This window comes from Giraffa tippelskirchi, chromosome 4 (genome assembly GCF_054371585.1).
Source record: "Giraffa tippelskirchi isolate mGirTip1 chromosome 4, T2T-mGirTip1v1.2.pri, whole genome shotgun sequence".
Taxonomy (NCBI): Eukaryota; Metazoa; Chordata; class Mammalia; order Artiodactyla; family Giraffidae; genus Giraffa; species Giraffa tippelskirchi.
In genome coordinates, this window is record NC_137278.1 from 85,487,633 (window position 1) to 85,512,598 (window position 24,966).

The window sequence follows — 24,966 nt, forward strand, 5'->3', positions numbered from 1 at the left end:
AGATGCCATGATCTTAGTTTTCTGAACGTTGAGCTTTAAGCCAACTTTTTCACTCTCCTCTTTCACTTTCATCAAGAGGCTCTTTAGTTCTTCTTCACTTTCTGCCGTAAGTGTGGTGTCATCTGCATATCTGAGGTTATTGATATTTCTCCCAGCAATCTTGATTCCAGCTTGTGTTTCTTCCAGCCCAGCGTTTCTCATGATGTACTCTGTATCTTCATTTCAAAAGCCAGTTCCTTATAGGAGGTACCATTTTTCGACAGACCATTAAGTTCACCTAGCCCTTAGTATCCTCATCTATAAAACGGGAGTAATACTCATATAGACTTACTGTGCTTGCATTAATACCACGTCAAGAACACACTGGGTACATAATAAATGTTAATTCCTTCCCTCCACTCCAGATGGTGCATAATAAAGAATTTTAAAAAATTACTATTAAGGGTGGGAAGCATTTATCCATCAGACACGAAAACGTTTAAGAATTGCAAAATTAAATCTACTAGTACCAATGTGAAAACTCTTTAATTAAATGCCTACATAGTGTGCCATATGCCAATTTATAGTTAAATATAATTTTCCAAATATATCATCACTTTGAATACAATTTTTCTCATTTTTTTCAATTTCTAAGCACATACCCAGCCAATACATGCCAAGAAACAACTAATTGTGAACCGTGTCACATTCTGCCAAGTCAATAGTAGTACAACAAAAAATGTATTTACTTTTAAAACTGCGTGGATTTAAAGATATTTTAGTCTACTTGAGATTGATATGGAATGAAGACCTCCTCTTACCTCCCTCCCCGCTTTAAAATAAGATGCTTAGTGTCTGGGAAGGGCGTAAGAAGTCAAGAACGCAAAGGGAGGGAACGAAACAACTTTCTTAATCCGTGTCAAGGGAAAGTCAACTCCTCCGTAACGCTGAACTACAACTATTGCAGCCACAAGGAAATCCAGTCTTCTACCATTCTCTCGGCACTTGGCCCGTCTACCCCTAAGCTAAGAACTATCTCGGAGCGCACGGAGGACCCACAGCTAAAGCTACAAAACGCCAGCTGGCTGCAGACGTCCACTCTGGTGACTGTTTGAGATCCAGAGACTCATTCTCAGCCAGCACTCACCCAGGTCTTGGGACCCCCACCACCGACGATCCTCCCCCACCTGCCTCGCCCCATGACTCGCACATGCGTACACCAATTAGAAAAAGTTAGCGCGCTCCCCGCCTCGCCTAAATCCCCACGCCCAGCTGCCACGCAGCCAGACTTCCTGCCCTTTTTGGGGCCGCCGGCTTCACTATTCAGCAATACGCATGTGCGAAAGGTGTCGCCTGGCCAGCCTTTAGCCGGCCGGGGCAGGGCTACAGGCGGAACCAAGTTTCTTGCGCACGCTCCAGACATGCGCAGTGCAGGGGTTGAGGCGCCAGCTGTTGACTTGGAGGTTCCGGAGAGGCAGCGCATGCGCGAGTGTACGCGTTGCCGGCGAAGAGGGGAGCCTGACGACTCGGAAATTTGAATACCACAGTAGCATGGAGTGTGACCTCATGGAGACTGACATCTTGGAGTCGTTGGAAGATCTCGGGTAAGACTGCCAGGGCGCCGGTCTCTCAAACCCCACACTACAGACCTCTCGGGAACTCCTTCCCCGCCCCAGTCAGAGACACCTGCCTCTCCGCGCCGCATCCCGTGGCTGCTGGCTGTCGCCTCCCTGTAGCTCCGGGACCCCAATACCACGTCCACTGCCTGCCCTGTCGTGTCGGGTTCTTCCAGCTGCGACGCCCCTAGGCCTGCCCTGTGCACCCTGCAGCCGAGTTACCCGCAGCGTTTGTCAGTCACGCGTGTCATTGTCTGGGTTCTGGCTCTCGCCACCACCCTCCCTGAGCTCCTTTCCTCGCTCCCTATCTTCCTGCCCTACCCCCTCACTCTGGAGGTTGCCAAAGTTGATTTTCTGTTTTCCTACTTGTCCTCCAAACTTCCTGCTCCTGTCTTGAGCCCCTACTCCTACACCACCCCAGTTCTCTCAAAAAAAATCTCCTTTGCCCAGTCATGTCTGCATGCACCCAGGCTTCGCTCAGCCACAAGTCTGTGCGCTGCATGCGTTCCTCCTGCCAGCTCACTTGTGCACCTAACCTGTCGCCCACCTTCATGGGAACCATGGGGAGTTTCCCTTGACTCTGACACTCCTTCATTGAACCCCAATTAGCCCTTTCCCTTAGGGGCATCTTCACCCACCAAGTCTCTGTGTATTTGTTGTGCATTTTGTCTCTCCCTGACAGTTATCGAACCATAATTCATTAGTATCTAGAAGCTGGAAATAGGGCTTCTTATCTCACTGGGTCACCCAGTTCAGGGTGCTCAGTTAAAACTTGAGAACTTAGAATTTCTTGGGCTAAATGTGGTTCCAGAAACAAACTGTATGATTAAATATTTGCTTATAGATATGATATTCCCCCCCCAAAAAAAAGGAAAGAAAAGAAAAACAGATTTAGGTAACTATATTTATAAAGTAACAAGTCTGTTACTAAAACCTTCCCCTAGTTTTTACCTTTCTGTGGAAAACCTTTCTTATTTAGGAACGGGTACCGTGAGGTTTCCCAAAGTCTGCCTGTTTAAGTAACTTGTCCTGGCAGGGATTTTTAGGAAAGGAAATGGTAGTGCTTATCATCTTTTTTTGTCAACGTCAATTGTCATTGTCCTTTTCTTTGGAACTTGCTCTGAATTTTCATGAATATTCCAGGCTTTAGGTGGCTTATTTCTTTGATGAGGGCCTATGGAAAAGTCACACTCAGTGAAATGGTCTTTTTGGTGGATCTCTCAAACTTTAAACTGCTAGATTTCAGACATGAAACCATTCAGTAAACATTTTTGAGGAACATTTGTTCTGTTGACAGTGTTGGTCTGAGCACTTGAGGGCAGAGAGTGAGGTAGAAGAGAAGTTCACACTGTGAAAACAGCTGTGAAGAGAACTGAGGAGAACCAGGAAAAGGAGAGGAAATGGGGAAGGAAAACTGGAAAAGAAAACAAGTCCTAAGCTTCCTGGAAGAACACTTAAGATTAGTGATGAAGGAGAAGTAGAGAGAGGATGGAGGTAAACCTTATTTAAATATAGTCACTCTGCATGGATAGAGGTCCCTTAATTAAGTGATTGATGCCACTTCTTCCCATTATTGTTCTTTTATTCTCTGTTAACTATGTTTTTCTTCTCTTGGGTACTATAAAAGTTATTGTTGCTATAATAATTAGTTAAATAAATCATGGAGATGGGTTTTAATGTTAACTGTGGGATACTCTGAAACTTTGACTATAAATTTTAAAATATAACTGTCTAGTTTGGTGGCATTCAGCCATTAAAATTTAGCCTTAATTAAATGACATGTACTTTTCAAGGATTTGCTGTGAAAGATTGAGGGCAGGAGAAGTAGGTGATGGAGGATGAGATGGTTGGATGGCATCACCAACTCCGTGGACATGAGTTTGAGCAAACACTGGGAGATAGTGAAGGACAGGGAAGCCTGGTGTGCTGTAATACATGGATCACAAAAAGTCGGACATGACTGAGTGAGTGAAAAACAACAACAATTAGAAATAAATGACCATCATTTATTTTTAGCCTGGTACACAGTAGGAATTCAGTAATTACTTGCAGGAAAAAATTAATAAAGTTTAAATGTGTAACAGGAGGAGAAGTTTCTAGGCCTGTATTTTTTTTAATTTCACTGTCTAATAATAATTTGATTTTAAATCTAGAGGCCAGACTATACTATATATAACCTCATTTTTTTGTGTGAGGTTTCTTCTGTCCCATTAAATAGGTAAGCATATAGTTATATTTTTAAAAGAACTGAACGTTATTTCTCTGGCATTTCTGTACCTCTAAATATCGAATTACCTTGAGCATATTTCATAAGTATTTATCAGTATAACATTTAAAAGATAAAAGAACCTTCTGAAGAATGTATATTTTAAGATGACTTTGAGAATGACAAAATACTTAATTCTAGCTATTGAGGTCTATTGTTACTATTGTCTTTTATGAATATTGAAACATTTAATAATTTTTAAAAATTACATTTGAATCCCTTACAAAGGATTGGGATTCATTTGCACCAGTTCACCCAAACATCAACTTGCCAGCAATTATTAAATTAATCTTGACATTTCTCTGGTACTAGTATGTCTTACAAATTTTAACTATCATTAAATATAGAAGAAGGATATAATAATTGGCAAGTTTTTGCTTTTAAAGAAAATCATTAAAACCTCTAATTAATTTCTGGAATATCTTCTAGAAAAGACAATCTAAGTTTTATTTCTCAAATAGTAAACTGTAGCATGCATGTGTGCATGTTCAGTCACTTCAGTTGTGTCAGACTCTTTGCAGCCCTATGGACTTTAGTCCACCAGGCCCCTCTGTCTGTGGGATTCTCCAGGCAAGAATATTGGAGTAGGTTGCCATGCCCTTCTCCAGGGGATCTTCCCTACCCAGGGATCAAACCTGTGTCTTCTGCCTTGTAGATGGATTCTTTACCACTGAGCACCAGGGAAGCCCAGACTATAGTATAATTTATCACTTATAATCTAGTTTTAATGCTAATTCAATTAAAGTGAGAAGGCAAACCTTTGTACAGTGAGCTCTTGGTAAATGTACAGAGGTTGACATAATTTACTAGTACATGTGAGTCTATTCAGTATTCACATATTTTGAAGGGATTAGCTTGTTTTTTTAATGGTTTATTTATATATGCAAGTTTAGAGATTGGTCATTGTAGCTTTATTAAATCATTGTTTAATTAAACAAATAAAATGTGAATATATTGTATTTGTAACATATTAGATGTGATTTTCTGTTCTTCTGAAGTGTAATTTCTTACTCACCAGTTACAAGGGTCCATTGTTAGAAGATGGCGCTCTGTCTCAGGCCGTCACTGCTGGAGCCAGTTCCCCTGAGTTTACCAAACTCTGTGCTTGGTTGGTGTCTGAATTAAGAGTGCTCTGTAAACTAGAGGAAAATGTGCAAGCAACTAACAGTAAGTAAACATTCAGTTTTAGGTGCAAATATAAAAATGAAGTTTGTATTTTGGGTGAACATTATCAGTATTACAGCTGAAATTTCAAAAATTCATAAGGAAACAGAATGCTTTTTTTCCCCTCCATTGTTTTTATAGATAAGGTGATTCTGAATTTGAAAAACCAGAATGTAGTCATACAGCTGTTTGTGGAAATTGAAAAGACCCTTTTACTGAGATACAAAAAAATGGAGACAGAGTATATATGAACTTTTCATTCTTTGCAAAAATTGTAAGATCTTAAATTGTTGGCCAAAACTAGAAATTGAGGTGTTTTCTCTGAGGACTACCAAATTCCAGAAGTATATATAACATGTAAATGCATTCTGTTAAACATGGGAAGAAAAAACACTTTATTAAGGAACTGTCTGTATCACAGGAATGTATCACTAGGTGCATCACAACCAGATCCATCATCATCAGATTTATGGTGTGGAGAGCTGTTTGATATTTGCCAGTTTTGTTACTGCTTTAGCACTAGTTTTGATGCTGTGAAAGAATCAAAAGCTTGGAACCTGACACTCCACAATCTGGTTCCCTCCTATCATAGGTAAACCCATAGTAGGAAACAAAGAAAAATTTGCTAACTCACCCTTGTGGAAAACTATACACATAATCCCCCCCTACGGAATCCCATTTCGAAGAGCTTACTCTTAACGTATTTAGTATATTTAATGTGTATAGTTGGTTGGATCCAACTGTAATTATTAAGGAGAGTATAGTGTAAAAGTAGTAGCAACAGCTTACACTTACCGAGCACTAGCCATATTCTAAGCACTTTACAAGTATTAACTCATTTAAACCACAGGGCAACCCTACCAGGCTGCTTTTGTTCCTCCTTTTATACATCAAACAAGGAAGCACAAAGTTTAAGTCCCTTGCCTGAGGTCACACAACCAGTAAGTGATACAGGCAGGCTTCAGTCCCCAGCAGTCAGGTTTGGGAGCCAGTGTTCTTTACATTGCCTGTTTACCTGACATTTCAGAGACTGTGGGTGCCTTTGGAAACACTTAATACTGACGGTAACTGTTTATAACCAGGAGCCCTGTTGTTCAGATGAAAACATATAGAAGTCAATATAAAACAGGTAAAAGCATGGTGTTGTAGTTGAAGTTGAGAGGGGGTGCTTTGAGCACAGCTGTCTCTTCTCCAGCTGCCTCTAACAGAGTTCTTTGAAACTCTAGAGTTCACAGAACACAGCTTGCAAAACACTGATAATGCATTCTTCCCATTTTATAGGTGAGAAAATGGAGTCAAATCAAGTGACTCTCTCAAAGTGTATTAGTTAGATTTTACCCCTTTGCAATACTGGATAGAGGACTATCAAAACAGTAAGAGGAGCATTGCTTTTTCTTGGTTCACCCAGTAAACGCTGTATCTGACATGTTATGAGAATACAGAAATACAAATCATGTTCACCATCTTCAAATGGGAATTTTAGACACAACTGAAACAAATGGAGGTTAGAACAGTAGTTAAATAGTTCACTTTGTGGTTCACAGGGAAAGAGACTCGGTGAGTGTAGCAGGCTTTGGGGAAGGTTTCATCAAGGAGCAAGACTACTGGACTTTGATGGATATGTGGGATTTAATAGAGGAGGAGAGGGTAAAGGGCATATCAATCACAGAGAGTCACTTAAGTTAGGACACGAAGGTAGAAATGAGACTGACCATTTCCAGGATGGTGAGGAGTCCAGCCTGGCACAACTAGAGGGAAAATTCCTGGAGGTTGTAGGTAACAACTATATACAAGTAATAGGAACTACTCCTACCAATATACTGGAAAGGGCAAGCAGAGAGGCTATGAAGAATCTTTAAAGGCAAACAGAAAAAATTAGATTGGATGAGGTGGAACTTAGGAATCCATTAAAGGTAATAACCTAATGAAAATTGTTTAAGAAAGCAAATAGGCAGTGGTGTGAGAAAGGCTGGATTAGAAGAGAAATGAATTTGTGTTAGGAAAATACTATTAAAATTTTCAATTTATACATAATTACTATGCCAATGGGGAAAACAGTAATTTTTGTTAAATAAGATTATTTTAATTCTTAAAAGGCCCAAGTGAAGCTGAAGAATTCCAGCTTGAGGTGAGTGGGCTACTAGGGGAGATGAACTGTCCATATCTTTCACTGACATCTGGGGATGTGACCAAGCGCCTTCTCATTCAGAAGAACTGCCTCCTTTTGCTCAGTAAGTTCATGGCTACTAGAATGTAGCTGTTTTCTGTTTATGTCTCCCATGACTAATAAAACAGGTTTAAAGAAAACTTTGTTTAAAATTTCTAACTGAGAAGCTAGTGGTGGGTTCATGCACTGGTGGCAGTGTCCTTTTGTAATTGCTGCTCTTTTACAGTTTAAATTCGGTGTGGTGCTCAGCCTGCTGTGCTTCACCTAACATGACCAAAAGTAGTGCTAGAGGGTTATCCGGTTGTTTCATCATCCAAACATCAGTGTTCTAGACCAGAAGCACACTAAAATCAACTAGGAAGATACTATGGGAATAATGAAGATTGTTTTTTTTAATTTGTGGACAGTAACCATTCTAGGCACAGTAAATGGAAAATGTAATTATTTAAAGTATTTTGTGTTGTTATTTCTTTGTGGCTGGGTAATTATTTGTGGATTTCAATTTTGTTTGTAAAGATGTCAAATTACAATGTAAGCATTTCTAGAATACTATTTGGATTGTTGGATTGTTCCTGTACTTATCATTTGGGAAGTAAATTTTTATGAAAAGTTATTTCCTTCTATGTTATTTTTTTTAATATACTAACTACTATTTTTCTTTTCACCCTGAGAAACAGTAAGTAGACTCAAATTTTGTTGCCTTATGTAAACTCTCCAATAAATAACCACCAGTCATCTTAAACTCAGAATTTTTGTAGCATTCTGAGACACATTTAGATTAAGCTTTGGTTAAGTGAATATTAAGAGAAGGCAATGGCACCCCACTCCAGTACTCTTGCCTGGAAAATCCCATGGATGGAGGAGCCTGGTAGGCTATAGTCCATGGGGTCGCTAAGAGTCGGACACGACTGAGCGACTTCACTTTCACTTTTCCCTTTCATGCGCTGGAGAAGGAAATGGCAACCCACTCCAGTATTCTTGCCTGGAGAATCCTAGGGACGGCGGAGCCTGGTGAGCTGCCGTCTATGGGGTCGCACAGAGTCGGACACGACTGAAGCGACTTAGCAAGCAAGACTTAGCAAGTGAATATTATAGTTCTTATTATGACAAACACATTTCAGAGCATCTTTCAAATGTTTGTCTTTACAACTTAACTATGGCTTCTGAAAAATGATGCAACTCCAATTTTGAATGTTTAGTTTTTAAAAAAGCATGTGTTCATAGCCGTTATACTTAGAAACGAGGGTATTCTAAAATCACTTTAACTTCCCCTTTGTCAAATGATTGTTACTGGGTGGGTATAGGGGTGGGGGATGGGTGCATATCATTAGATATTGCTTTAGATACTGATATTGCTGGCATGTAGTTCTTATACATGCATTCATTATCCTTCAGATTGTGTAATTTTAATAACTGGCTCAGCCACAGTATACTCACTGAATCTTCCTTTGTAGCACTGCTTATCCTTACCAATACCTGATATTTGGCACTTAGAATATGTTATCTTACATAGGAAGACAACAGCTGTGTGGAAAGCTCAGTAAGGACCCTGAGTTAGCTAATTCTTCCAGAGAACTCAGAGTTTGGTCTTTTTGTTCCTGATACTTATAAAAAACCACTTGGAATATAAATATTTTATAAAAATGCCTTTAACTCTTTCCTGTTTCTTAAGCAGACTGTTCTGAACATTATTATTTTGGACTCGGGGTCATCATTATATTTTAATGTGCTATTACCTCAAAAGCTCTTCAAGAATATACAACTGTTTGCTCCTTAACTAAATGACTAAATCAACTAAAGCTTACTCTGCTTTTGGAATTCTTCATACATGCATACACGCTGCTTCCTTCCTTCTCTTTATCTTTGCTTCTGCTCTTTCCTCTTTCTGAATATTCCCCGGTTTGTATCCTCTCTCATGCTAGTATGCATTTATGTACATGTACTCATTCTCTTTTCACTCTGTATAAATATTTCTCATCTTTCCAAGTATCAGTTGTCACATCTCAGTGCTATAATTTTACTTGCTTCTTGCAGCACCCTACCTTATTGAATTGAATCTTTTAATACATTGCGTCCTGAGGGGGGAAAAGAACCAACCTCGTTAGAATTGTTAGTAAAACAGAATAGTGTATTCTCTAATAGTCTATAGTGGCTGAAAAACTCTCATGTGTCAGGTTAAGAACTGTTGTAGCTGTTCATTGGCCTTTGTGGTTGTCAGGATATTAATATTTCCCTTAGATATAATAAGTCTGATATCTTTGTATGCATATATTCTTTATTTCTAATTAGATTGTCAGTAGAGATAATCTTTGTTGTGTTTTATATATCCTCAGTGCCTTTTCTGATATTTTGAACACACCAGTTACAGTTATTGCTTTTTGATGGTAATTGTGTTAGTAAACTAATTTTGTGAATGCCTGAGCTTTGTTGTCCCAAATTTAGAGACCAATTTATTAAATCATATATATGATTTTCTAGAGCAAGGGTTGGCAAACTTTTTCTTAAAGGGCCAGATAGTAAATATTTTCTGCTTTGTGGGCCATAAAATCTCTGGCAACTACTTAACTCCACTGTTGTAGCATGTAAGTGGCCATAGATGACATGTAAATGAATTTTAGAGTGTGGCCATGTTCCAATAAAACCTTATTTGCAAAAACAGTTGATTATTTTCATAGCAGTGGGGTTTTACTATTTTGATCTTTTAACTCATGCAGTTTGCTATACAGAACATGTTAAGATTTTACCAAACCCATTTAGAATGACCTTTCTGGAAACTTAGCTATGTTTATTCTAGAATAGGATTTGGCAGCTTTTCAGAAACAGTCTGCTAAAATTATGACCCCTGTACTTCTCACATTACACCTTGGGTGTAGGAAATGAGATATTCAAGCTGATCATTCTTTTATACTTACTGTAGGGCTTAAGAGCCCAGAAAATGTCTTTTTCCAGCTCTCTTCCTAATATTGTCAGAAGGTTCTCACTTTGTCACATAACCTGAAATCCTAAGATCCAAATGATTATTAAACATCTAAAAATATAAATGTCCTTTGGAAGGTAAAAGGAATAAGATTGAATATTTTTAGTTTCAACTGAATTACCTGAAGTAGATTGCAGCCCTCATTATACCTGGCTGAAGTCAACAAACAAGGGAATGATACTGATATGAAAGGACTCTGCCCAGAAATGATTAGAAAGTTTTGGGGTTCCCCCCCACCAGGGGATGGGGTGAGAATGAGGAATGTAGGAGGAAAGGGAATGTGAAGAAGAATATAGATGAAAGAGGGTATTGTGTGACCTGCCAGAAGGTGACATTAGGCTACTGGAGACCATGCATGAAAAAGGGATGTTTGTAAATTTAGTACCTTCCCCCTTCTCTTGTAAGTGAAGCTTTGACTACTTAAAAATGCTGTTTCACTCCAGTCTTAAACAGACTACTTGAGTGTAGGAAGGTAAGAGGGCAGGATAGTTATATCACTGCTGTGTATCAGTTGTGAGAAGTAAAGTATAGATATAGATATAGATATATAACCTTTTTAACTTGCTGAAAATTAGCCACCTGCCACCTTTTGCCAATTTGTTAACAGATGCCAACCCATGTTCTGAAGGTTCCTTAATAGTGAAATGCAAGAATCAGGTTTTACGATGTGATCTACCTTGATCTTTTGGTTTCAAAAAATAATTGCTTGCTTTTAAATCAGGCTTTAAACATATATTGGTTAAATACTGAATTACAGAACCAGTTTATGTGTTACATAATGCAGGTAAAAAATTGTTTTCCTTTCTTGTTTTTATCCATTCTTGCAGCTTTATTACGTATCATTAGGTCTATAGAGTTGTGACTCCAGACTTATGACTATTAATTGTAGCTGTATCTCATTTTGAAATCTTATTTTGTTTACTTCAGCATACCTCATCTCAGAACTAGAAGCTGCCAGAATGCTCTGTGTGAATACTCTTCCAAAAAAAGCTCAAGAAGGAGGCGGTAGTGAGGTCTTTCAAGAGTTGAAAGGCATATGTATTGCTCTAGGAATGTCCAAACCTCCAGCCAATATAACTATGTTCCAATTCTTCAGCGGGATTGAAAAAAAAGTAAGACCTTTAGTACCAGATTGTAGTGTATTAAAGGCATAGTCCTACAATTGTTTGAAATGAAGCAAGTTAATTTCTCTTAATGGGAACCTAATGTACATATTTTTAAGTGATTGTTACTAAATGAGTTTTGCGTTTTAAATCCTAGATACCTTCAAGAACAATTGATATTTTACTATTATTTTTAACATACTAGCATGTTTCTTTTTCAAAAAGGAAACTTTGCACCTTGATTTATAAACTGAAATAAACTAGAAATAATGTAAAGAGAATTAGGACTTAAGTCCATTTAAAAGTTATTTTATCATTGAACTTCGATGCAATTAATTTTAAGGTCTTTATCATTAAATGTTACCACCATTCTCCCCATTGACTGGACAGAAAAGGATGTAAATGTTTTGGGATTTTAATCCAGTCACTTCAAGTCTTACATGTTTCATTTGACAAACTAGTTATGTTAACTGCTAATGTAATCTAGTACATGAAAATAAGTCAGAATTATTTTTATACCACATATTATCAACAGAGTCTTTATATAATTGACTAGGAACAAGCAATTTTAATTAAAAAATTAATGAACAGAAGAGAATGATACTTATTATAGAAAAGTTATTCTCTATATGCATATCTGCTGGACTCTAAGAATTGGTACATTTTCCTTGTGGGATAGATGGACGCCATGATGCACAAATTTGGCTGAACTCTACCGGGGAGCAGCAGTGTATCCATAGTCCATATTTTTCTGTGTGTTCATTCATTCATTCAGCAAATACATATTGAGTGCCCACTGTTGTTAGGCACTGTTCTAGGTGCAGTGAAGGACTCATGCTTCCATAGACACCTGAGGAGTGGGTCAAGTGAGTGTCTTTATCGTGTGGGTCTTGTACATTTCAAAACATCCTCCACCTTTGCCTCTGTCAGGAATCTTCTTTTGATGGCAGGATATGATGGGAGTTGGGAAGATGAGGAGGATGTGTGTTTTACTTTTAGATTTGTTTATTCATTCATTTATGTTTTTGTGTCAGTTAAAGGAAACATTAGCAAAAGTTCCACCTAATCATGTGGGAAAGCCTTTATTGAAGAAGCCAATGGGACCGGCCCACTGGGTGAGTAGTGAGCATCCTGAGTAAACTTTGTAAGGAGCCATCTACCTGTCTCAGGATATTTATGTTTGTGCTTTGAAGTTATATTCTCTAATAAGGTGGACATCCTTAGAATCATTTTTGTAAGTCTTAAGATTTATCCAAAATAATTTTATTTATGTAACGTTAGAAGTACTTCTTACATAATTTGTAAAAAATTTCACACAGCTGATTAAATTGAAGTTCAGTATGATGCATGTTTCTAATTGCCAAATGGGTTGCCTTCAAGCCAAAAGCTTCACTGGGCTGAGCTCCACACAGTGAGTTATAGGAAAACTAAATGAGAATTTTGTACTTACATATTCTTTATTCTATTTTGAAATGACGTTATTATGCCTGTCATTTCATTAGTTTATTATAACTTATTATTCTGTTTATTATATAACCTAAATCATTTTGTACTGAGTGCTGGGCGTTCTGTTGTGAATGAAACAGTTTCTCCCCTTTTGGAATAGGGGGTCAAGTAGATTTAAATTCTAACTGGTCTTTTTAATTTTGTTTCAGGAAAAGATAGAAGCAATTAACCAAGCTGTGGCCAATGAATATGAAGTTCGGAGAAAGCTGCTAATAAAACGTTTGGATGTCACTGTCCAGTCTTTTGGCTGGTCTGACAGAGCTAAGGTACACATTAAATCACTGAAAAGAGCAGAATATTTCTGGACATGATCTTTAAACATACTTAACACAGCTTAGACATAGTGTATACTATAAGAGAAATACATAGGAGATACACATAGGGGTTTTTCTTTAGTGAATTACTGAGTAGCAATTCAGCCATTCAGCAATAATGAAAACATTTATTGTTCAATTTTTCAATATTTTTCAGCAAAGCTATATGTTGTAAACCCTACTGGAAGTATCCATTTGTAAGAGAAATGTAGAGTATCTAAAAATTACTAAAAATAATAAAATTTTAAATTACTTGTTTACTGTACTTTAAGCTAACAGTTTAACTTGCTAATTAAATAAGATTAATTAAATTAAAAATACTGATTTTTGGAGGACCAAATATTGTGACCCATTTATAGAGAATTGGAGAATCCAGTAAGACTTCGTTTTAGTTCAGCTTAAGTAAGATAATCCAGGTAAAGGTCTTGGTCATTCCAATGGGTATTAATTAAATATCTACTATTTTATCAGTAAGTGGTAATTAATTGGCACAGTTGGTTAATTTGACCTTCTTAGAACCCTGAAATAGAACTAATTCTTGAATTTATGTGGAGATTGATTCAAAATGTTAGAAGTTCCCTTAATGGTGCATTCATTTTTAAAAGTAGGTTTTTTCTGAACTTTAATTGACTGAGAAAATGTTTTTATTTAGTTCTCCCATTATCTTCCTAATACAATAAATGTTAGTTTCACCTAAAATCTTTAAACCATAGAATAGTCCTATTTAGCTGCTAAATTGATGCAGTAGATATTTACTGAATTACAATATCTTAGTGTTGGAAAAGGGTCTTAGAGATCAGTCTTAACTCCCCTCATTTTGCAACTAAAAACAAATGGAGACCCAAGTGAATGGAAGGTTTCGCCTGAGATCTCACAGTGAATCAGTAGTAACACAAGGAATAAATTGTTCTCTTTTGGGCCTATTGTTGAGGAAATACCAGTCCTTTCTTAAAAAATCTTTGATGATAACAATCATTTCACTCTTGGCATAATACTGTACTTCAAAAACAAAAACTTGCAAATTTCAGCTTGAAAGCATGTAATGATTGATGGATGTGCATTGACCCAAGGTATTAACACTGCAGTTCTGGTCTTAAGACTGCCATTAATGGACTCTACTTCTGGGGTTCTGATGCAGTATGTCTGAGCTTCTGTTTACTCTTTGAACTTTTGTTTCATGTAATGAAATTTATGTATTTATATCTCACTTTGAAATTGCATTATAAAATCAGTTTTATTTGAAGCATATATGAAACTATTTTCGCAAACTTGTTTGTTTCTATTCACCTAAAGATTGATTGAGCACTTACTGTAGGTACAATAGTGACTACAAGGGAATGAAATATAAGACATTCAGGAAACATTTCCCAGACTCATTTATCATCCCACTGTCTTAACCATGATAGCTGTTTTCATTTTTAGCATTATCTTCTTTACATATATAATCATAGTAAACAGCTCTTTTTACACCTTTTCACATAATGTAATTTAAACTTTTACCATCAATATTTGAGTACCTGCACATAACTAACAGACTGAGCAATTATGTTTTGTTCTTGTGCTGTTTTCCTGTGTATTGTAGCTGTAGCTGTTGCTTCCAAAATTTAATAGGTAAGAATTTGTTGTTGCTTCCCCACATTTAGGTTACTTTAATTTGCATTTATTGATCCTTGTCTGGAAAACATGTTTTATATTTATTGAAACTTTATTTTCTCTTGTGTAAACTTGCTCTTTATATCATTTGTTCATTCATCTTTTGTGATCTTATATTACAAATACATTAAATGTACTTCTACTAAATGGTTATAAAGTAGAGTCTTTTTTATAATAGAAATGCCTTCATTTTGTCTATTTAAATATAAGATACAGATAAAATGAAGGCATTTGAGACCAATGGCATGGGAAACCTTTTTGTTCCACAGTCTTAAAGGGAAGCCCCTTTATCTCCATACCCCCTTCTATCCCTTCTATCATTCCTTGTTGTATCAGCAGGTCTGACAGGTATACTCTAAGACAGTTCTCACTAGATAGGAACAGTGGTGAGTATGTAACTTTTTCTCTCATTTGCAGCCTAGTAAATACTATCATCAAACATTTCAAAAATCTTTATTTAACTTGTTTAGTATCAGTATTTCTGTGTCATCTTGAAAACTGACATTTGTCTTTGAACACTTTCTTTCAGAGTCAGACAGAAAAATTGGCGAAGGTTTACCAGCCAAAACGCTCAGTCTTATCTCCTAAAAGTACTATTTCTGTTGCCCACCTGTTGGCTGCAAGACAAGACTTGTCAAAGATCTTAAGGACGAGCAGTGGCTCTATAAGAGAAAAGACTGCCTGCGCCATCAATAAGGTGATAAGACTACCTTTAATTTTCTTTCAAACACATTTATTTATGTTTTTAAATAAAGTAATTTAAAATTTAAAATAACTTTCTTATCCCATAGGTGTTGATGGGCAGAGTTCCTGACAGAGGAGGTAGGCCCAATGAAATCGAACCTCCACCCCCAGAGATGCCACCATGGCAGAAAAGGCAAGATGGCCCCCAGCAACCAGCAGGAGGACGAGGAGGCGGGAGAGGTGGTTATGAACATTCCTCATATGGAGGACGAGGAGGTCATGAACAACAAGGAGGAGGGAGAGGTGGACGTGGTGGCTACGACCATGGTGGCCGAGGGGGAGGAAGAGGAAATAAGCATCAAGGAGGCTGGACAGATGGAGGGAGTGGAGGAGGGGGTGGCTACCAAGATGGCGGTTATCGAGATTCGGGTTTCCAGTCCGGTGGCTATCATGGTGGCCACAGTGGTGGCTATCAGGGCGGTGGTTATGGTGGCTTCCAAACATCTACATACACAGGAAGTGGATACCAGGGTGGTGGCTATCAGCAGGACAATAGATACCAAGATGGTGGGCATCATGGTGATCGAGGCAGCGGTCGTGGAGGGAGAGGGGGTCGTGGAGGCCGAGGTGGACGCGCTGGCCAAGGAGGAGGTTGGGGAGGAAGAGGGAGCCAGAATTATCATCAGGGGGGACAATTTGAACAGCACTTCCAGCATGGAGGTTACCAGTATAATCATTCTGGATTTGGGCAGGGAAGACATTATACTAGTTGAGGCTACATAGAACCTTACATTTTGCTAGAGCTCAAGTAATAGAAACTTAGTTTCAGAATCCTGAATCCAGCATTGATTTTGAATTAATGTGAGACCACCGGTGACAGGCAGATTCCTGCTTGGCATAAGCATTTGTAGGTCTTCATACAATACTGTTCCTTTTTTTTTTTTAATGGACTTACATAGTGCTGTTTATTTGAGAAACACATACAATATCTCTCCTTTGTATGAAGAATTTCTTAAAAGGTAATTAAAACTGCCTTTAACTGACCAGTAGACTAATTCCACAGTCAGAACATGCGTATTTTTCTGAAGAAATTACTTGAATAAGTAGTTTTCATGTTTTCAATATGCAGTTTTGAAAAATGAGAATTCTTCTAGATTTTTTTAGATTTACAACTAGGAAACCTTCCTCATATTAACAATCCATTTATATGTGTTTTCCTTAAAGTATTCTAATGCCTATTTTCCAAGCACAGTTCTGCCCTGATTGGCTTTTTATTCAGAGAGGTTATGCAACATTTGCTTCATGATAGAACTTTAAGGTCAGTTCCTATTAAATGAGCTCTTCTGCAGATAGCACATTCAGTAGCCTTATCCTTTTGACAGAATACTGTACCATATGCTCAACTCTGAAAACCTTGAACATGGCCAAAATCCATAAAGATTATAAAAGCAGACTAAGTTGTGAACCTATAGTACATGTAGTCATTTAGTTAAGTTTAGCAATTCAAACTGACCTGCATCCATTCAAAACAAGTTCCTCTTTCAACTTTATTTTTACTTGAAATCTGCTAGAAGAAACAGCAAACTGAAATTTGTTTTATGCACGAGTTAATACCACTGGCTCAGCAGATACAAGTTAGTTTGCTTTGGGCAGGAGACTTTTTGTAATGAAAGAAATGCACTACCAAGTAAGAGGACAGACTTTTGCTTAGAGCAGGAGGCCCTTTATTATTGCTGCAGAAAACAAAAGCCTGGCTGAGTTGATGTTTGACACTCACCTTTACTGAAATCTACATGACGCTTCTTGCTGGGTTTTTGTACACGTAAATATTGTCAAGCTGTGAAAGAAAATGGCTGGAGGTGTGCTTTGTGTGAAAGGTGAGCAATAAAGTATCTGTATGTTCTCTCTTTGGTTTGAGTTTTATTTTAGCCACTTTTTTTAAACTGATGAATTTGAGCAAGCGCCAGGAGTTGGTGATGGACAGGGAAGCATGGTGTGCTGCAGTCCATGGGGTCGCAAAGAGTCGGACATGACTGAGCAACTGAACTGAACTGATTTTGGACGCTTGCTTCAAGCTTATGAACTAAGGCCTTTGTTCCCCAAAGATTCTCAAGTGTTTCCTTGAAACATAGTTTGTGGTAAAAGATAAAACCTTACCCTAAGTAAGTTGAAAAAGACCTATTTCCAAATTTACCTTTTACTATGGCTTTATAGCTGGATAACGTCACTACTCATTCCTGACCAGTAGGTGTAGCTGTTGCTACACGGTATGTCAGGCAAAGATCCTTGAATGGCCCTGATCTTTTAGGGGGCTTTTTTGTTTGTTTCTCCATTCTTCTTAGGATGGGAGACATTTTGAATGAAGTGAATTCAAAATATAAATATATGTTTGTAAGAAGAAATAGTATATCCTTTTCCTACTAAATTGGGCTTTCTAGAGTAAAGAATCAACTCATAACTTAGCATTAAAAATATTCTATTTGCTGTTGAGATAAGCACATTCTTTTGATTCCTAAAACCATTTTTAAAAGCCTTGATCATTTTGTTAATTTTACCTGTTTATTAGATTTTTCGACTGGAATTTACCTTTCTGAAGTGTTCAGATTTGAAGATAATTTAACATACTTTTATTTATCATTAAAGATTTTAAGTTCTATCTTGAAAGTTTTAAGTGTTTGTCTTTGCTTTATGCTGTTAAATATGTTTAGTATGTATAGGATTTCCTATTAGAAATAAAATTGCCAAGGTTTTATATCTTAAAATGGTATCTTAGAATGTATTAACACATACATTAGTGTTTGCTTTAATCTGTTTTCTAGCATCAGACTCCACAGTGTACTTAATGAAGGTGTTTCATTCTTCTGACAAATAGAATTTTGATTTATTTTTATGGTTAAGAGCTTACATTTCATATGTCATTTTTATGTGATTACTTTTCATATGTGAGCATATAAGAAAACAATATATTTCTTGACAATGCACTCTACTTTCTGCTTCATATCAGAACTTTATTTTCATATTATAAATCTGTAAAAGAATTGTATTTTAGTTTCTTTTCTTTGACATATATTCTAGTGCTCTAGAAAGAGGATATTTCAAACCACTAGTTAGTTTTGTTTTATTAAAATAAAGTTCTTAGGTTTATTTAGAGTGTTGATTTTACATACATTCTTAACCTTTACTTGTAGAAAATAATGACTTACTGGTGTAGGGAATGTAGGAATTTCTTAGAGAAACTATTTTTAGGAGGGAATTTTTGACGTGTGAAATCTTAAAATATATATATATTTTTTGGCCACACTGCATAGCATGTGGGACCTTAGTTCCCCAACCAGGGATGTAACCCACCCCCTGTAAGTGAAAGCGCTGAGCCTTAACTGCTGGACTGCCAGGGAATCTCAAAATACTGTTTCTTAATAGACTGAGACAGACAGTACATTTTTGTTGGTGTTTTGTATCCACCTCTACCAGGAGCTAGAACGGGATGTCAACATCTTCTGTGAAAATTACCAGAGATATGCCACTACCATTTCCATTTCTTGCTCTAGGTCCAAACAGAGCTAGTGTCTGTTGGCTACCCCAAAAGTATACCACAAGGGCATATTGATTATTTTAAAATTAAGAAACTGCCAACGAAAGAGGGACGCTCTGACCCTCCTTTCTGTCTCACAGAAAGCAAGAAATAAGTCTCTCATGTGAAACATATACTCCATGCACCTAAAGATAGAAGGACACCCTAATTGCGGAAGATAGGGAATTCAGGTTGAGAAGCCCATATAAACAACCTTATTACTTCTTTAATTTACTACCCCAAACCCAAACTGTTTAGAGTTTTCACTAATTAAGTGCCCAAAACCTGAATTTCTTTGTCCTGTTAATTCCTCACACAAAAAAATTTTTTTTCTTTTATCTAAAACATAAAAGCTGCTTTCTTTGGCTGGGTTCTATTTCTGTGAGACCTTAGCATGCAGAAATTAAAATTGGTTTCTTTTTCTCCTACTAATCTGTCTTAGGTCAATTTGATTATTAGTCCACAAGAACTCAAGGAGGGTAGAGGTGGAAATTTCTTCCTTCTCAACACATCCAACTGGAATAGAGTTAAATAAATTCATGCTGAGGGAAAGCATTTAAATTTGTTTCTATGTACGGCTGACCTTTGAACAGTGCGGGAGTTAGGGTTGCTGACCCTCTGCACTGTGCATTCAGCTGCAGATTGTATAGTACTGTATTTATTGGAAAAAAAATCCACATTTAAGTGGACCTGTGCTATTCAAAACTGCATATTTAGATGTTTTTCCACTGCCCAGGTCATTTACATTCTTACACTGAGATTTTTTTTGTTGTGCCCATCCTACCATTTTGGACACTTTATTTGCCTGTGTTACACTATTTTGAAAATAGATTTTTAATGTGTGTATACTACTTACCCATCTCCCCCTTTAGGTAACCTGGATGGTATTTGATTCAAATTTTTTTTAAAATAGGACTATTCAGTTTACCTAAATTAAAAAATGCATTCATCACAGGGTATCTAATATTATAGAAAGCTCTTTTCCCACTTTTCTTGTTTCTCTCATTTTCCACTAACATGATGGTAGTCATTAGAAATGCTATGTGTTGCTCAGTGCTACACATCCACATTTGTTTAGGTTAATGTGTTCCAAGGGTTCAGATCAATGTTTAAGCAGGTATGTATGTCAGTGTTGAAACTCTCCTTCACCTTGGGTGTTTTGAGTCACCTGCAAAATTGTGTTGCTAAAGACGTTGCATAAACTTAACAGTTGGCATGAGAACCTCCATAGTAAATCATTCACTGCCCACTAAATGTAAATGAAGAAGCCTAGGGTGGAAATGGAGAAAAAAAGAAATTTAACATATTTCCTAGGAATTTGAGGGAAAAGCTTAGGGGATAAGTTTATGAAGATGACCAGTACCTGTTAAGTTACTATACTTTCCTGAATAAGAGAGGCCTGCACTTCAGTAAACACTTGAGTGCTGCTCTATTCAGGCACCATGTTGGGTATTTGAAGCACAAAGGTCAGAAAGTCCCTACCTTGGGAAATGTCCAGAGGCAGAGCCAGAAATAGATGATTGTATCATAACATAATAAAAACTGAACATTGTACCAGGGTGCTAGGCTAGCACAGTGTTCAGAATTGCTCATATGAGGTGGAAATTGCCTGGAGAAGTTGGAAAGGTTGCAGGGGTCAGGCTATGGAGGGCTCTGTATACTTTCCTAAGTAAATTGAACCTAATGTATGTGCCTTAGTATGCTGAGGCTTGTAGCCTGGTCAGTTTTGGATTCTATATAATAATCACTGGCTAAGAAGTAGAGAATCGATTTAAAGAGGGAGGCAAAGATTGGAATCAGGAGCTTAGAGCTTAAATTAATATAGCATAATAGAGCAAAATGACAAATTCAGGAAATAATTAGGAGGTAAAATTGTAGGATAGTTTTTGTTTAGAGTAAGAATAAGAAATTCAGTGTGACAGGTTTTTTGTGTGTGTGTGCTGTATTTTCTTTTTTTTATAATTTTTTCACTTTTAATTGAAGGATCAGTACAGACCAGTTGTGTGGTATAGAAGACCAGTCACAAGTTGACTATACTAACGTGAAACTACAGAGAAATTTGTTTCGTTCTAACTAACCTTCAGTTATCAGAAATTTATATAAAAATTTCAAATGAATCAAGTGGAAAGTAAACCCTAACCTAAAGGGATGAGAAAGGACTATTCTATAATCTTATTTACAATGATGATGATCTATAACAGTTTAATATCTTGTATGTGTGTGCTGTATGCTAAGTCACTTCAGTTGTGTCCGACTCTTTGCAACCCTGTGGACTGTAGCCTGCCAGGCTCCTCTGTCCATGGGATTCTCCAGGCAAGAACACTGGAGTGAGTTGCCATGCCCTTCTCCAGGGGATCTTCCTGACTCAGGGATTGAACCTGCATCTCTATGTCTCCTGCATTGGTAGGCAGGTTCTTGACCATTAGCACCACCTGAGGAGCCCTTAATATCTTGTAGGGCTGCTGTCAGTTAACTTCTTATCCAGTTACTGAAGTGCTTGCTATGGAAAAACAAAAGTGATTGAAAACATGTTTCCCCAGAGGCACTTTCTCTGTAACAAACTAGAGCTATGAATGTGTATCTGTATTAAAATTCAAAAGCAATGGCTGGTTGCAAGAAATATTTATCTTAACGATTCATTTAGAACACCTAGAGGCAGGTAATCTGGATTCAGAACCTGGTACACTAGCTCTGTGACCTTGAGCAAGTTATTTAATTTAGCTAAACCATACCAGGGTTCCCTAGTGGCGCAGCAGTAAAGAATCTGCCTGCCAATGCAGGACACACAGGTTCAATTCCTGAGTCAGGAAGATCCCCTGAAGGAAATATAAGGAGGAAAGGAAGGAAGGAAATGGTAACCCACTCTAGTATTCTTGCCTGGGAAATCCCGTGGACAGAGGATTCTGGCAGGCTACACTCCACCAGGTTGCAAAGAGTAGAACATGACTTCGCAACTGAACAACATCACCAACAAACCGTAAATAATCTTCCAATCTGGAAAATCTGGATAGCAGTTCCTACCTGCATAGGACAAGTATGTGGTTTAAGTGTGATGATCTGTGTTAAGTGCCTACCATAGTGTATGGTACATAATAGGCATTCAGTGTTTAGCAATTATCACTACAGAGGTAATTAATACTCCGGAACACCTTAACCAGAACCTAAGAGATTATATCTCTTTTCCCTTCCTGTTTCATTTTGAAACAAATATTGCAAAGAAGTACATAGCATTCTCTCTTTTCTACAATTTCAAAACAGCCTAAAATATCCCAATTGCCTGCACATACAGAGTCTATGATGGACAGTCGCTATGCATCCTTTTGTTTTTTAGGTTTTTGTTCTTTTTTTTTTTTTTTGTCTGACATGAGAATTCTTTTCCAATGTATTTAGTGTGTGTTTAGAACAGCCTTGTAACAGCATCATCAAGGAAAACCAAGGGAGTCAGTCGAAGATTAGGAGACTCATTGCTCATTGGCTCATGTTACAGAATTCTTTTTATATCTCTGAGTGTTCCCTCTAGGTGAGCATCTTTTTTTTCATCAAAAATCAATCTAAAATAAGAAGGTAAGTTGATGTCTGTGATTTAGCATAATGTTTTTCCAAAATGGAATAAGCAAAAAACAGTCATTGCAAGGGATATGCTGCTTGAATGGATTGCTTTAGGCAAAAGAATAAATTTAAAATCCTCATTTTTCAAAAGTATTCTTTCCTAAAATGAGCTGAGAACATACGTTTTCCCACTTTGCAAAAATAAAAAATTCCAAAATACATCCCGCATTTTCCTCTTACAAATTGACCCATCTAGAGACACTGAGTTCAGAGCAACCGAAAGAGTACTAGTTAATCATATGGATTCTTTTAAATATATAAATAGACTATTTTACATAATCTATTGAGACACATTGGATTAAAACTCATGGGGAAAATGTTAAGTGACTTTCAGGGGTCTTTATGCCTTAAATAAGATAGAACCGATTTTATCAAGTCATGTTATGAGATATGTATTCTGATCACTATCAATACTCATTTCATTTTACAGAAAACAATAAACATTTAAACTTATGATAAACTTAAAAATGTGCAGGTGACCAGAAAGGCTTAAATTGATAAACTAATTTCTGATTGATAAATGTCTTCATGTGTGTTTGAGGAATAATTCATTACTAATGCATTGTCTTGAACCAAAGAAATCTCTCCCTGTATATTATATACAAGACCAGCCCCTATTTGAATATATAAGCTCTCTCTTTGGAGTGTATAGAACACCACCTTTAAAGTCGTTTTAGCCATGGGAAAAATAAGGATAATAATGTGATATACTGGAAAGAGAACCATCTTAGGAGCTGAAAATAATTGGTTCTTGTCTCAGTTCTGCTAATAACTAATTCTGTAATTTTTGTTTCATTAGTTCAGTTCAGTTCAGTTGCTTAGTCATGTCTGACTCTTTGCGACCCCATGAATCGCAGCACGGCAGGCTTCCCTGTCCAACACCAGCTCCCGGAGTTTACCCAAACTCATGTGCATCGAGTTGGTGATGCCATCCAGTCATCTCATCCTCTGTCATCCCCTTCTCCTCCTGCCCCCGAATCCTTCCCATCATCAGGGACTTTTCCAATGAGTCAACTCTTCCCGTGAGGTGGCCGAAGTATTGGAGTTTCAGCTTCAACATCAGTCCTTCCAATGAACACCCAGGACTGATCTCCTTTAGGATGGACTGGTTGGATCTCCTTGCAGTCCAAGGGACTCTCAAGAGTCTTCTCCAACACCACAGTTCAAAAGCATCAATTCTTCGGCTCTCAGCTTTCTTCACAGTCCAACTCTCACATCCGTACATGACTACTGGAAAAACCATAGCCTTGACTAGATGGACCTGTGTTGGCAAAGTAATGTCTCTGCTTTTTAATATGCTATCCAGGTTGGTCATAACTTTCCTTCCAAGGAGTAAGCATCTTTTAATTTCATGGCTGCAGTCACCATCAGCAGTGATTTTGGAGCCCAGAAAAATAAAGTCTGACACTGTTTCCACTGTTTCCCCATCTATCCGCCATGAAGTGATGGGACCATATGCCATGATCTTAGTTTTCTGAATGTTGAACTTTAAGCCAACTTTTTCACTCTCCTCTTTTACTTTCATCAAGCAGCTCTTTAGTTCTTCTTCACTTTCTGCCATAAGGGTGGTGTCATCTGCATATCTGAGGTTATTATTTCTCCCGGCAATCTTGATTCCAGCTTGTGCTTCCTCCAGCCCAACGTTTCTCATGATATACTTTGCATATGAGTTAAATAGGGTGACAATATACAGCCTTGACGTACTCCTTTTCCTATTTGGAACTAGTCTGTTGTTCCATGTCCAGTTCTAACTGTTGCTTCCTGACCTGCATACAGATTTCTCAAGACGCAGGTCAGGTGGTCTGGTATTCCCATCTCTTTCAGAATTTTCCACAGTTTGTTGTGATCCACACAAAGGCTTTGACATAGTCAATAAAGCAGAAATAGATGTTTTTCTGGAACTCTCTTGCTTTTTTGATAATCCATCGGATGTTGGCAATTTGATCTCTGGTTCCTCTGCCTTTTCTAAAACCAGCTTGAACATCTGGAAGTTCACGGTTCACATATTGCTGAAGCCTGGCTTGGAGGATTTTGAGCATTACTTCACTAGTGTGTGAGATGAGTGCAATTGTGCAATGGTTTGAGCAGTTTTTGCATTGCCTTTCTTTGGGATTGAAATGTAAACAGACCTTTTCCAGTCCTGTGGCCACTGCTGAGTTTTCCAAATTTGCTGGCATATTGAGTGCAGCACTTTCAAAGCATCATCTTTTAGGATTTGAAATAGCTCAACTGGAATTCCATCACCTCCACTAGCTTTGTTTGTAGTGATGCTTTCTAAGGCCCACTGGACTTCACATTCCAGGATGTCTGGCTCTAGGTGAGTGATCACACCATTGTGATTATCTGGGTTGTGAAGA

General features: G+C 37.6%; 1 protein-coding gene across 2 annotated transcripts; it reads left to right on the plus strand.

Annotated features, from left to right (window-relative positions):
- Window positions 1-1,455: 1,455 nt before the first annotated feature.
- Window positions 1,456-17,332, plus strand: FAM98A (family with sequence similarity 98 member A). Of its 2 annotated transcripts, none has more exons than XM_081590215.1 (8): window positions 1,456-1,583; window positions 4,880-5,050; window positions 7,084-7,256; window positions 11,097-11,281; window positions 12,307-12,387; window positions 12,928-13,044; window positions 15,275-15,442; window positions 15,537-17,332. In XM_081590215.1, the coding sequence occupies exons 3-8, from the start codon at window positions 7,175-7,177 to the stop codon at window positions 16,200-16,202; spliced, it is 1,299 nt and encodes a 432-aa protein (XP_081446341.1). In that variant the 5' UTR covers window positions 1,456-1,583; window positions 4,880-5,050; window positions 7,084-7,174; the 3' UTR covers window positions 16,203-17,332. The 2 variants fall into 2 exon arrangements, with proteins under 2 accessions (XP_081446341.1, XP_081446340.1); XM_081590214.1 differs by having other exon boundaries at window positions 4,880-5,028; window positions 7,122-7,256.
- The last annotated feature ends 7,634 nt before the right edge of the window (window positions 17,333-24,966 follow it).

Bases quoted from the DNA above. Each gene is read 5' to 3' on its own strand.
- FAM98A (XM_081590214.1), top strand. From the start codon at position 1,531: ATGGAGTGTGACCTCATGGAGACTGACATCTTGGAGTCGTTGGAAGAT. The intron at 1,584-4,879 runs GTAAGACTGCCA...CTTACTCACCAG, and splicing joins GAGTCGTTGGAAGATCTCGG to TTACAAGGGTCCATTGTTAG. The intron at 11,282-12,306 runs GTAAGACCTTTA...TTTTTGTGTCAG, and splicing joins TCAGCGGGATTGAAAAAAAA to TTAAAGGAAACATTAGCAAA.